This window comes from Hyla sarda, chromosome 1 (genome assembly GCF_029499605.1).
Source record: "Hyla sarda isolate aHylSar1 chromosome 1, aHylSar1.hap1, whole genome shotgun sequence".
Classification (NCBI taxonomy): domain Eukaryota; kingdom Metazoa; phylum Chordata; class Amphibia; order Anura; family Hylidae; genus Hyla; species Hyla sarda.
The window spans coordinates 269,786,740-269,801,433 of record NC_079189.1 but is presented as its reverse complement, the minus strand read 5'-3'; the positions used below and the strand labels follow the sequence as shown (position 1 = coordinate 269,801,433).

Below are 14,694 nucleotides of genomic sequence, written 5' to 3'. Positions count from 1 at the left end.
GATTGGCTGTAGCAGTGGCATTGGTATATTTGCTCACCATAATGGCCAAATAAGATCATCAGGGAGCACTGGAGTAGTCAGTTTGTCTGTCATGTAATGGCTGTTTTTTAATTTTTGGAAAAACCCATTTAAATCCTCCTTTCTCTATTAGCTCCATTGGGGGACACAGACCGTGGGTTTATGCTGCTGTCTCTAGGAGGTGTGACACTATGATAATAAAAAAAGTCAGCTCCTCCCAGCGGGATATACCAGCCTTCAGGCTCTGAGCTAGGCAGTTTAAGCTTAGTGTCTGAAGGAGGTGGACATGGTCTGGGTTGTCCAGACCAGGTCTTCTGTTTTTTATTTTCCTAGTATAGGGACGTGTTAGTTTTATTATTCCCTTTCTTTTTCGTTTTCAGGTGGGGACTCAGGAACTGCGGTTCACTGTTTCCCCATTTGCCAGTAAGGGGGCACAGACATTGCGTATATGCGCTGTTAACCCCCTCTCGCCAACGGTCAGCGTCTGGGTGGTACCTCATGGGTCCGGGTCCCCCTTTTTCTCTGCTCTCCTCGCTCGTGCATAGCAGCTAGGCGTGATGCAGGGATGAAAAGCTGACTGAAGACTTCACTGAAGACTCCATTAGGTAAGTTCTTCTGACGGACTCGCAACCTCTGGAGACCCCTGTTTTGGCCCACCCTCAGTTTATGGGGCTTGATCCTACAGGGGCTGCACTATGCTGGGGGAGCAACTACTCCTGAGGGGGCATATTTTTTAGAAGGCATGTGCTATGGAAAACTTTGTGTGTGTGTGTTTTGGTGCACTACTCCGCGCCTTATATGCGGTTGTCCGCCGCGGCGCTGCTTCGGCTAGGGCGCTCTCATCGCCGGCTTATTCCCTGTACTTGCAGCGCCTTATATGCGGCTGCAAGCCGCGGCGCTGTTACGAGCTGGGTGCTTCAGCGCCAGCTTACTTTTACTTTCACCGGCAGCCTCTGCCGGCGTTCTGGCCTCCTGCTCCGTTCCCCCGACCGCATATACAGCTAGGCAGGTGCGCTCGGGACAGGGAGCAGGCGCCATGCCAGTTCTTCTTCTGCCAGTCTGTAGCTCCGCCCACTTGGCGAGGGAACTCTCAGAGGCGAGAAGCAGCGTCCAATCAGCGCCGTGGGCGCGATTTTCTATGTGTAGGGGTCAGTTACTATGTGCCTTGCTACAGGCACGCCCCTCCCTCCCTATTGGCTGTTTTTTTCAGTCTATCTGGCTGCACGGAGCGAGCTCTCCTCACTGAAGCTGACAGGGGACACAGATCAGGGTGAGAAAGTGCCTGTCTTCTTTTTTACACCATTATGTCCGTACCCAGGGCTGTTCCTCCCTCTAAACAAAAACCTGGGAATTCAGTGACTTGCTATATTTGTAAGCACTGTAATACCAAGATGCCTGGCTCCGCTGAGCCCACTTGCTCTGCCTGCTCATCTGCTCCCCCAGACCCCCTGGTGCCCCTTCAGTCCCAGTGGGTTCAGCCGCTCCTCCAGCCTGGGTTTCTTCCCTGACCCAGTATATGGCTGACTTGACCCAAGTCTCCCGTTTGGTGGCTGAGGCCTCCCGCGAAATTGTGTCTGCCTTGAAGGGGTCTTCCCTGCGCAGGACCTCTGAGAGGGCCTGCTCTTCGTCTCCTCATACTTCACGCTCTCACAAGAGTGCTAGGGGTGCCTCGTCTGACTCTTCCATTGAGTCTTCGGATTGACGTGAGCGTTCCCCTCGGGGTCCCGCCCCCCTATCATCTGGGCACAAACGTCGCTCCTCCAGAGGACGTTCTCTGAGTCACCGCTCTGCCACGCCAGAGCCGCGTACCTGGTCTGGATCGCCCCCCTCCAGGACTGCCTCTACTCATTTACATTCCCCTGGTGAACTAGTGGACGAGGCTTCCGAACCGGCATCTGACCCAGAGGACCGCTCGGACTCAATTGCTACGGTGAACTCATTGGTGTCAGCCATAAGAGACACCTTTCACTTGGAGGACCCAGGATCTTCGGATGTCAATCCAGGAGTATCCTTTCATCGTACTAAGCCAGCACCTCAAAGGTTCAGCTCTCACGCTGACTTTGACGACATTCTGGAATCCGCATGGAAACATCCAGACAAGAGATTCCCGGGAGTCAAGACAATTCAAGAATGTTATCCATTTGACAAGGACTTTGTCGCTAAGGTGGTTTCCCCTCCCTCTGTGGATCCACCAATCTCCCGGATCTCAAAGGCGACTACACTGCCTCTGGCAGATGCCGCTGCCTTCAAGGATCCCACGGACAAGAAGGTAGAATCTTTAGCGAAGTTTGCTACTGAAGCAGCTGGCTCTTCTCTTCTTCCCATCTTCGCCTCGACATGGGTGTCCAAGGCCCTGTCGGATTGGTGCCAAAAGCTCCATCAGGATATCTTAGTGGTATCCCCCCCAGAGGACCTATCTGCACTGACTCTCTGATGTGCCAAGGCTGGGGACTTTTTGTACGCAGCTTCCATGCAGTAAGCCCGTTGTTCTGCCTTTGCTGTGGGTCACCTAGCAGCCCTCCGCCGGTCTATGTGGCTTAAAGCTTGGAATGCAGATGCCGCTTCCAAAAGGTCTCTCACTGAGCTTCCCTTTACAGGTGGCCGTCTTTTTGGCAAACGCCTTGATGAGATTATCTCTGAGGCAACGGGAGGTAAGAGTTACTTGTTACCTCCAAAATAAGGCTCGCCCTACTTCCCAAAGAAAGTCCTTTTCTTTTCGGACCTCTGGCTCCAGCAAAGGGTCCGGGCAGGTGCCCTCGCGGGACGAGAAGGCTCCCTCGTTCCGGGCACGCCCATCTTGGAAGTCGGACTCCAACCGCTCTGGCCGTTTTGCGCCCAAATCGGGCAACCGCAAACCCACTTCTGCATGAAGTGAGGCCTCCACCCGCGGTTTCTTTGCGGGTGGGAGGTTGTCTCTTTTTTTTCCGAGACATCTGGACCTCACACATTCAGGACTCTTGGGTCAGGGACGTTGTTTCCAACGGTTACCGAATCGAATTCGCTTCCCTCCCGAGGGATTGCTTTTTTCGATCCCGGGCACCCTGGTCTCCTCCTCTGGCGAAGCAATTTCGTGCGGCTCTCCAGTCTCTGTTTCTCCAGGGGGTGATCGTTTCTGTCCCCCCAGGGGAACGTTTTCAGGGTTTCTACTCAAATCTCTTTGTGGTCCCCAAGAAGGACGGTTCTGTACGACCAATCCTAGACCTCAAGCGTCTGTCGTCATCTTCTCATCCGCCACTTCCGGATGGAATCTCTCCACTCGGTGGTGGCATCCCTGGAACAGGGGGAGTTCCTCTCATCGGTGGACATCAAAGATGCTTACCTCCATGTGCCAATATTTCCGGGCCATCATCTGTACCTCCGCTTTGCGGTTCCAAAGGGGCACTTTCAATTTGTAGCCCTCCCCTTCGGTCTAGCCACGGCTCCTCGGGTCTTTACAAAGATCATTGCGCCAGTGATGGGCCTGTTACAGTTGAGAGGAATCTCGGTGATACTCTATCTGGATGACCTTCTCATCAAGGCTCCAACCAGAGCCCAGATTCTGGAGAATCTGCACGTCACTCTCCACACTCTGACTCGCTTCGGATGCTCCGGCCTACCCAGTCTCTAACCTTTCTGGGGCTTCGAATCGACACGGCCTCTGCCCGAATTTGCCTTCCGCCGGACAAACGTCTGGCGCTCCGGGAGGGGGTCTGCTCCCTGCGGACTCGGGTATCAGTCTCCATCCGCACTTGTATTGAAGTCCTGGATCGGAGGCCGTACCCTTTGCTCAGTTCCATTACCGCCCCCCTCCAACTGGCGATTCTCTCTCGATGGAACAGGTCTCCCCTGTCCCTCGATCGTCAGATTGTTCTTCCTCTCAGGGTCTGTCAGTCTCTGCTCTGGTGGCTCCGCTACCCCCTTCTTCTCCAAGGGCGGTCGTTCCTTCCCCTTCATTGGCAGGTTGTTACGACGGATGCCAGCCTGTCAAGCTGGGGCGGTGTGTTCAGGGATTGGACGGTTCAGGGACTCTGGTCTCCCCAGGAGACCCTTCTTCCGATAAACATATTGGAATTTTCGGGCGATTCTTCTTTGTCTTCTTCTTTGGGAGCCCCGTCTTCAGTCCCGTCCTGTCCACGTTCAGTCAGACAACGCCATGGCCTTTGCGCACATAAATCGACAGGGTGGTACTCGCAGCTCAGCAGCCATGGCCGAGGTGACCAAAATTCTTTCCTGGGCAGAGAGCAAGGTTCCGGCCATTTCGGTGATCCACATTCCGGGAGTGCTCAACTGGGAAGCGGACTTCCTCAGTCGGTCCTCGCCCGACCCCGGCGAGTGGTCTCTTCATCCGGAGGTCTTCACGCAGCTCTGCATCCTCTGGGGCGTTCCGGACGTGGACCTATTCGCGTCCCGGCACAATCGGAAAATTCTTCAGTTTGTGTCCAAGTCCCGGGACCCTCAGGCCTTGGACATGGATGCCCTAGTGATTCCTTGGGCGGGGTTCGCCCTACCTTATCTGTTCCCTCCTCTTCCGCTCCTTCCCAGGGTGCTGAGGAAGCTCAAGGCAGAGGTCGTTCCCGCCATTCTGGTAACTCCAGATTTGCCCCGAATGTCGTGGTACGCCGACGTAGTCAGGCTCCTGGACGACTCTCCTCTGCGCCTTCCGCTCCGCCCGGATCTACTCTCTCAGGGTCCTCTTTTCCACCCCAATTTACAGTCGCTGCATTTGACGGCGTGGCGGTTGAGACCGCTGTTTGGAGGGCCCGCGGGTTCTCTTCCCAAGTCATTCACACCATGCTCAAGGCTCGTAAGCCATCCTCCGCAAAAATTTACCACCGTACTTGGCAGTCTTATTTTCGTTGGTGTGAAGCTCAGGACTTCTCCCCAGTGACCTTCTTAGTACCCCATCTTCTCTCCTTTTTGCAGTCGGGGTTGGAACTCTGCTTGTCTCTCAGTTCCCTTAAAGGTCAGGTTTCGGTGCTTGCTGTTCTTTTCCAGCGGCCCCTGGCTTCTAATTCTCATGTCCGGACTTTCCTGCAAGTAGTGGCGCACGCTGTTCTTCCTTATCAGTCACCTTCTCCCCCTTGGGACTTGAATTTTGTTCTGAGTGCCCTCCAGGGTGCACCCTTTGAGCCCCATAGAGAGGTGTCTCTCCGCCTCCTTTCTTGGAAAGTGGCGTTTCTTGTGGCTATCACCTCCATCCGGAGGTTGTCTGCATTGGCAGCTCTTTCCCGCCGTTCTCAGTTTCTGGTGATCCACCAGGACAAGGTCGTTTTCCGGCCAGATCCTTCCTTTTTGCCTAAGGTGGTCTCGGCCTTTCATCTCAATGAGGACATTGTCCTCCCGTCCTTTTTTGTCCTGCTCCCTCTCATCCTAAGGAGCGCTTACTACACAATCTGGATGTAGTCCGGGCTGTTCGGTCCTATCTCTCCATCACTTCTTCGTTACGTCAGTGTGATTCCTTTTTCGTCCTTATGGAAGGTCGTCGCAAGGGACAACCTGCTTCCAAGGCCACCATTTCTCGGTGGATTTGGTCCGCCATTTCGGAAGGCTATCGCTGCAAGGGGAAGATTCCTCCTTTCAGTGTTGTGGCTCATTCCACACGTTCTGTTGGGGCATCCTGGGCTCTCCAGAATAGAGCCTTGGCTTCGCAGATTTGCAAGGCGGCTACCTGGTCGTCTATGCACACTTTCTCGAGGTTTTACAGAGTTCATACTTTCGCATCGGCTGATGCTAGTCTGGGCGTAAAGTGTTGCAGGCGGCAGTGGATCGTCCGTCTGCCTGATTACTTATCTGCCCACACAAGGGACGGCTTTGGTACGTCCCAAGGTCTGTGTCCCCCAATGGAGCCGATAGAGAAAAAGAGATTTAACACTTACCGTAAAATCTCTTTCTCGAAGGATCCGTTGGGGGACACAGCTCCCGCCCTTTGTGGCGTTTTTTCCGTTGGTTCTCTGTCCGGGGGTGTGTTCAGTTATGTTTTCCTTCTGGTTCACAGACAGTTTTTGGGTTTTCCTTTGACCTATTGGTCTCCTCCTATTGCTCTGGCACTTAAACTGACTAGCTCAGAGCCTGAAGGCGGGTATATCCTGCTGGGAGGAGCTGACTTTTTTATTACCATAGTGTCACACCTCCTAGAGACATCAGCATACACCCACGGTCTTTCCCCCCAATGGATCCTTCGAGAAAGAGATTTTACGGTAAGTGTTAAAAGATCTCCTTTTTTCCACTTTCATATCTATCCACCCATGTTAGTTCATTTAAATACCAGTTTGTCTAATATATAGAAATTATTATTTATTCTAATAGATCCGTCGATACAAAGCTAACCGGGCCGTTATGGACAAAGCTGCTGAGGTTTACAGCAAAATCAAAACTAGTATTCTCGGCTCACAAATGGGAGGACAGCAGAAAATAAATGAGAACGGTAGTCAACTGTTAGAAGCTAATAAGGCACAAGATGAAGGTAAATTGTTTTAAATTAATCATACCCTGCAGACCTCATGGGTTGTTGTAGAATTATTTTATAGAATATAATTGAACTTTTTAAACGGTAAACTAAATCTTTTGAAGAGGTCAGGTAAATTCAGAATGCTGTTGTGCCCTATCCCATTCTGAGTTGGTCTGCCTTTTCTTATTTTATTTTTTTGTGTGTGAGCCCTGTTTTGGGGCCCATTCAGCAGACTCCACCTGTACCTTGGCTAGCCCCAATGCTCGAAATGTTACTAAGCAACCATTACCATCCCGCTTTCATCTGCTAGAAACCTGTTGTACAGCCCGTTCCTTTCATAATACTAATAACATGGTAATATGTGAATAGATCTGCCGATATATTAGCCCTAAAACAGCCCAAAAGGAGCATATATTATTTTTTATTAAGTGTGCCGATAGATATATCTCCTTAATAAAGCTCTACTCAAACATAATAAATATATATATTATATGCAAAAACATAAAGCAGCACTACTTAGAATTCAGCAGAGAGGTGGGTGCCAGCGATCCAAACCCGATCACGGTTCACTCTAATAATAAAACAGCAATGCATCACTCCAAAAATTGTGAAAAAAAATCGACTTGCTGCGATTCCGGGTCATACGAGTCTCCGGTGACCAGGGGGATTGTGGGAGTCTTGGACAACCCAGATTCCCCTTATTTTCCAGAATGGATAGGAGTGAGGTGGCAGGGGTGCCACCCCTCCTATCCCTGCTATTGGTCGTTCACAAGCGACTACCAATAGTAGATCGGCAGGGTTAACATTCGGTCCCCCTGTTCTGCCCACCCACAGTAGGCTGGGCAGAACGGGGAAAATGAGGACCGCGCAGAAGTCTACTTACCAATCGGCGGCAGAAGAGGACGGTGGATCCTACAGAAGCCGGTGAGTTACCTAGCAACATCTGGAGGGCTACAGTTTGAGACCACTATACAGTGGTCTCTAAACTGTAGCCCTCCAGATGTTTCAAAACTACAACTCCCAGCATGCCCAGACAGCGGTTTGCTGTAAGAACGTACCCCATATGTGGATGCAAAGTGCTCTACTGGTGTTCTACAATGCTCAGAAGAGAAGGAGCGCCATTGGGCATTTGGAGAGAAAATTTGTCCGGAATTGAAGGCCACGTGTGTTTATAAAGCGCCCATAGTGCCAGAACAATGGCCCCCCCAAATGTGACCCCATTTTGGAAACTACACCCCTCATGTAATGTAATAAGGGGTACAATGAGCAGTTACACCCCACCAGTGTCTGACAGATTTTTGGAACAGTGGTCCGTGAAAAAAAAAATTTAATTTTTCACTTGCACAGCCCACTGTTCCAAAGATCTGTCAAACGCCAGTGGGTTGTAAATACTCACTGCACCCCTTATTAAATTCTGTGTGGGGTGTAGTATCCAAAACGTGGTCACATGTGAGGGGGTCTACTGTTCTGGCACCACGGGGGGCTTTGGAATGGAAGTCGGGGGCCATGTGCGTTTACAAATTATTTCCAGAAGCTCAATGGTGCTCCTTCTCTTCTGAGCTTTGTAGTGCACCAGCAGAGCACTTGACATCCACACGTGGGGTATTTCAATACTCAGGAGAAAATGAGCCCCAAAATTTGTAGCACCATTTCTTCGATTACCCCTTGTAAAAATGTTAAATTTGGCGAAAAAACAGCATTTTAGTGGAAAAAAAAAATTCAGCATTTTAGTGAAATTTTTTTTTGCATTTACACATCCAACTTTAACATGCCCCCAAAAACCATTTCAGCAAAATTTGCTTTCCAAAAGCCAAATGTGACTCCTCTCCTGATCATTGTACTTCGCCCACAGAGCATTTTACTTCCTAACATGGGGTATTTCCATACTCGGAGATGGGGTTACAAATTTTGGGGGGCATTTTCTCCCATTACCCTTTGTAAAATTGTTACATTTGGGAAAAAAAACTGCACTTCAGTGAAAAAAAAAATTTTCATTTACACATCCGACTTTAACAAAAAGTCGTCAAACACCTGTGGGGTGTTAAGGCTCACTGGACGCCTTGTTATGTGCCTTGAGGGGTGTAGTTTCCAAAATGGTATGCCATGTGTGGCGTTTTCTGCTGTTCTGGCACCATAGGGGCTTCCTAAATGTGAACGCCCCCCAAAAACCATTTCAGCAAAATTCACTCTCCAAAATCCCATTCTTGCTCCTTCTCTTCTGAGCCCTCTACTGCACCCGCCGAACACTTTACATGAGGTATTTCCTTACTCGAGAGAAATTGGGTTACAAATTTTGGTGGGCTTTTTCTCCTGTTACCCCTACAAGAACATGAGTGTAAAAAAATGAAGATTTTGAATTTTCTCCTTCACCTTGCTGCTATTCCGGTGAAACACCTAAAGGGTTATAACACACTTACTGAATGTAATTTTGGATACTTTGAGGGGTGCAGTTTTATAAAACATAAAGTAGACATATTGTATACGTGATTCAATATATAATTTATTTGGAATGTCTATTTTCCTTACAAGCAGAGAGCTTCAAAGTTAGAAAAATGCTAAATTTTCAACTTTTTCATCAAATTTTGGAATTTTTCACCAAATATCGACAAAAATTTAGCACTAACATAATGTAGAATGTCACGAAAAAACAATCTGATTCAGAATGAAAAGTAAAAGCATCCTAGAGTTATTAATCCTGAGAGTGACAGTGGTCAGATGTGCAAAAAATGCTCTGGTCCTACTGTGAAAATTGGCTTGGTCCTTAAGGGGTTAGCATAGTAACATAGTTCATAAGGTTGAAAAAAGACCATCAAGTTAAACCTATACCTCTAATAAGTCCCTACTGAGTTGAGTTGATCCAGAGGAAGGCAAAAAACCCTCTAGAGGTAAAAATTCCTTCCGGACTCCAAATATGGCAGTCAGAATAAATAGATGGATCAACATCCTGTCCCTATAAATCTAGTATACATAACCAGCCATGTTGTTGTTCTCCAAAAATGCATCCAGACCCTTTTTGAACTCTTTTACAGAGTTCACCATGACCACCTCCTCTGGCAGAAAGTTCCATAGTCTCACTGCTCTTACAGTAAAGAACCCTGTGCTGGTGTAGAAACCTTCTTTCCTCAAGACGTAGAGGTTAAAATACTTGAAATCCATTCAACTCTTCTTAATTAATATATAATAAACCATCTGTGAACAATAAATATCATAATTGAGAGGGACATGCACTTACTACATTCAGTGTGTAAAGATGGCGCTGCTAGCGTGGGTCCAAACACACTGGTCACGTGATCAGTGTTTTACGGAGTTCTCTGGTCGCATGCACAAACACATGATACGTAACCTAGCACCCAGTATAAATTAGTAGCCAGGCACGATCATGTGAAGGGTCACATAACTCGTGTCTAAGCAATAAAGGACGCGCGGTGTCAGCGTGCCGCAGATACATCTCACTGGAGCATCGGCAGCATGCAGACTCCCGATCCATAAATAAGTGTGGTCACGTGGGAATCAGAGCGACCGATCGGAGGCAGTAAAAAAGCCGCACATGCAAACGCAGCCTATCATGTGAACAGGAACATAACATATTAAAAATACAAAATATATATTAAGTGTAGGGCAGAGTATTTAAGCACCAAACTAAAATACAAAAAACAGAAAATTTATGAATTTAAATAAATAAATGAGTAGTAAAACTACTATTGAATAAAATAAAAATTAAAAATAATTATAACATTTCTGACATTTACCCACTACAAACATATCACATTTGTTCTAGTGGAGGTCACTATCTCTGGGCCAAGGGATGGCATGAGCCTTGGTACCAATATTTGGGCCAGAGCTCATACCTATAGGGGCTCAAGAAATTAGCACCAACAAAGTCAGGACCATCTCCAGCATCACTCTTGCATTCAATCATGGGACAGAGGTCTCAATTGAGGTTACTATAGTGTATAAAATAAACACCACCTTCTTTGTCTACCAGACAAAGAGGAAAAAAATTAAATATAAATAAAATTGTAAATGAAGATTAAAAATGAAAAAATTGCATCACATGTGCATAATTTGGCCCACTGCCTCAGTATCAGATATCAGATACACCCATTCAGTCCACGAGAACCACAAAATTATAAATTGATGAAAAATTATAAAATATTACAAGTTAATTGTATACCTTGATACTTTTTTTAATTTACTTAACATATAACACCAACTATAATAACTTCAAAACAACCACTGTCCGGGTGTGTTGTCCACTTTCTCACATGTTATCTTCATATATTAAAAAAATTCCGACCATAGAATAAAATAAAAAAATATAACAATTAATATACAAAAACAATCATATATTTTATTCTATTTTTTGTATCACCCCCTATACTGAAGAAATGAGGTAAGTCCTTTATCCCAGGAAGTTTTATGGGTGAGACGCCTATCATTATATATTGTTAAATTCCACATTGAGTCATTGAGGACACAACGTCCCCAACTTATGGATCCACCCTAACTTTTTTTTTTCTTTAGGAGGGCCAATCTATCTCCACCTCTTTTTGGAGTTGGCATGAAATCAATAGCCATAAATTTAACCCCTTAAGGACAATACAAGTAAACGTGTACGCCCCTGAAAGACCAAGCCTGTTTTTTCAAATCGGAGATGTCTGTCTTTATTAGAGAATAACTCTGGTAACTGTTTGCCAATCATGATAATTCTGATATTGTTTTTTTTTTTCACAAGTTGTCCTTCATGTACATAGTAAAAGTAAGCCAATATCATTTGTATATTTTTTCTTTTACAATACAAAAAATCATGATTTTTTTTTTTAAATGAAGATTTTTTGCCATTTTAACATTAATAGGTGGCATATATTTATACTTACTGACCAAATAGTTTATGAAGCTTATACTTTCAGATGTCTACTTAACTTATTTTGACAGGCTTTTTTTTTGTTTTTAATTAACATTTTGAATTAATTAGAAGCCTAACAATTTAACTTAGAAAATTTGAAAAGTACATCTTTTTTTATGTGCTATGCAAGGTTTGCAGAAATTTTTAAGGTGGTAGAACATAGGAACACCCACCCCCAAAATGACCTCATTTTAAATACTAGACCCCTCAAGGTATTCACTAGGGGGTACAGTGAGTATCTTAACCTCTTAAGGAAGCCAGGGGTATGCATACGCCCTGCAACCTGAGTCCTTAACGACGTGGGGCGTATGCATATGCCCGTGGGAATTCCGGTCCCCGCCGCTAGCCGGTTGGGGACTGGGCCAGAATGCCTGCATAAATCATTCAGCAATCATCGCCGTGGGGGGTCCTGAGCCCCCCCCCCATGTCGGCGATCACAGAAAATTGCATGTCAATTCAGACATGCGATTTTCTGCTATTCTGGGCTGATCGGGTCTCTGGTGACCCGATCACCCGGAAAATAAGGATGATCGGAGCTGTCAGGGACAGCCCCGATCATCCTGAGGGCTAGGAGTGAGGTCGCAGTGCTGCGATCTCCTCCTATCCCCTGCCATTGGTCAGAACTGATTCTGACCAATGGCAGGGCTGGACAGTGGGTTGCCATGGCAACCCCCCATTCTGCCCACCCCTGGATGTCGAGGGGAAGATGGGGAGAAGATGAGGAGCCACGATCGTCAATGGAGACTGCTGGATGCTGGCTCAGGTAGGGAAACTACAGTGGGGGGGAATGAGAGTGAAAGTAAAGTGATCTTTACTGTGGCAACCACTAGGAAGGCCAAACTGCAACTCCCAGCATGCCCAGTCTGGGCATGCTGGGAGTTAGTTTTGCAACATCTGGAGGGTGACAGTTTGGAGACCACTGTTACAGTGGTGCCCAAACGGTAGCCCTCCAGATGTTGCCAAACTTCAACTCTCAGCATGCCTAGACTGCCCAGGCATGCTGGGAGTTGTAGTTCTGTAACATCTGTCCCTTCAGATTTTGCAATTTTCAGGAAATTTTTGAAAATTGCTGCTATACTTTGAAGCCCTCTAATTTTTTCAAAAAGCAAAAATATGTCCATTTTATGATGCCAGCATAAAGTGGACATATTGTATTTGTGAAGAAAATAAATTTTTTGGGGAATATCCATTTTCCTTACAAGTAGAGAGCTTCAAAGTTAGAAAAAATAATTTTTTTTTCTAAATTTTACTGAAATTTGGGGATTTTTCACCAAAAAAGAATGCAAGTAGCGCCGAAAATTTACCACCAAAATAAAGTAGAATATGTCACGAAATAACAATCTCAGAATCAGAATATTCGGTTAAAGCGTTTGAGTTATTAATTCGTAAAGCGACGGCGGTCAGAATTCCGAAAAAGGGCTCAGTCCTTAAGGTGAAAAAGGGCTGCGTCCTTAAGGGGTTAACACCATAGTTTTTTGGCAGGAATTATTACAAAGTCAGTGTTAAGAATTCGAAATTTGCATTTTTTCACAAATGCATCATTTGTGGGGCATATTTTTTGTACATCACTTCTGATATTGCAAGAAATGCACCCTATATTTTATTAAGCTGGTTGGCCCGTGTTTGGAAATACCCCTTCTTAGGCCTGCTTCCAAAGCCGGCAGGATATTGATATGTATCAAAAGAGGCATGGACTCAAGGGACAGGGACATAATACTCCCCCTTTATAAAGCATTGGTACGGCCTCACCTGGAATATGCTGTTCAGTTTTGGGCACCTGTCCATAAAAGGGACACTGCGGAGTTGGAAAGGGTGCAGAGACGCGCGACTAAACTAATATGGGGCATGGAACATCTTAGCTATGAGGAGCGATTAAAGGAGTTACAATTGTTTAGTCTTGAGAAGAGACGTTTAAGGGGGGATATGATAAACGTATATAAGTATATTAATGGCCCATACAAAAAATATGGAGAAAAACTGTTCCAGGTTAAACCCCCCCCCCAAAGGACGAGGGGGCACTCCCTCCATCTGGAGAAGAAAAAGTTTAGTCTCAAGGGGCGACACGCCTTCTTTACCGTGAGGACTGTGAATTTATGGAACGGTCTACCTCAGGAACTGGTCACAGCAGGAACAATTAACAGCTTTAAAATAGGATTAGATACATTCATGGAGCAAAATAACATTAATGCTTATGAAGAAATATAAAATCCCATCCCTTCCCCAATATCGCGCCACACCCCTACCCCTTAATTCCCTGGTTGAACTTGATGGACATATGTCTTTTTTCGACATTACTAACTATGTAACTATATTTGGTTCCTTGGCCGCGTGGTAGGACCCAGAACGAGAGGAGCGCCATTTGGCTTTCAGGGCATCATTTTAGGCTGAATGGATTGTAGGCCGCACTTCATGCCTGCAAAGGGTTTTAGCTGCCAGAACCATATAGAACCCCCACAAGTGACCCCATTTTGGAAACTACACCCCCTAAAGTATTCATCTAGACCAAAAGTGAGTACTTTGAGTCCTTTTTGTGTTGCTGGCATGGATACAAAGTCAGTGGAAAATTTCAATTTCCTTTTTTTCCACAAATGCATTATTTGTGGGACATATTTTTTGTACAATGCATCTGAAAAGTAGAAAATGCGCCCCATATTTTATTACGCTGTTCATCTGGTAATACCCCCAATTAGACCATATTTGGTTGCATGGCCACATGATTGCACCAAAAAGGAGAGGAGCACCATTTGGCTTTCAGGACATCATTATACAAATTATAGGCCGCACTTCATCTTGCAAAGCATTCTAGCTGTCAGAACAATACCACACCCCCAGATGTGACCCCATTTTCGAAACTACACCCCCTAAAGTATTCACCTAGGGCAAAAGTGAGTACGTTGAGCCTTTATTGTGTGGCTAGAATTATTTCAAAGTCAGTGGAAAAAATAGCAATTAGCTTTTTTTTCCCCACCAATTCTTTATTTGTGGGACATCATTTTGGTATGTCGCTTTTGAAATGGAGGAAATGCACCAATATTTTATTACCCTATTCATCCCTGGCTAGGCAGTACCCCTACTTTGGCCATATCTGGTTGCCTGACCGCCTGGTAGGACCAAGAAAGAGAGGAGCCCTCTTTGGCTTTCAGGGGATCATTATATGGATAGTCCCTATTCAAACTGCATTTCTGCAGTATAGATGTCCGTTGTCATGTCAAAAAAAGAGATGCCAATGTATACTGTAGCAGTCTCATTCAGAAATGAATGGAGCTGCTATAGTATATGTCATCATCACTCTTTTTGACGTGATGCTGACGGATACCTCTAACGGAAACGCAGTATGAACGGG

General features: G+C 46.2%; 1 protein-coding gene across 1 annotated transcript in view; it reads left to right on the top strand.

The window, feature by feature from the left end:
* Positions 1-14,694, top strand: part of HDGFL2 (HDGF like 2) — a 236,887-nt gene that overhangs the window by 164,595 nt on the left and 57,598 nt on the right. Inside the window, exon 14 of the mRNA XM_056572250.1 lies at positions 6,304-6,460. Coding sequence (XP_056428225.1) covers positions 6,304-6,460 — 157 coding nt within the window. The remainder of the gene's footprint in view (positions 1-6,303; positions 6,461-14,694) is intronic.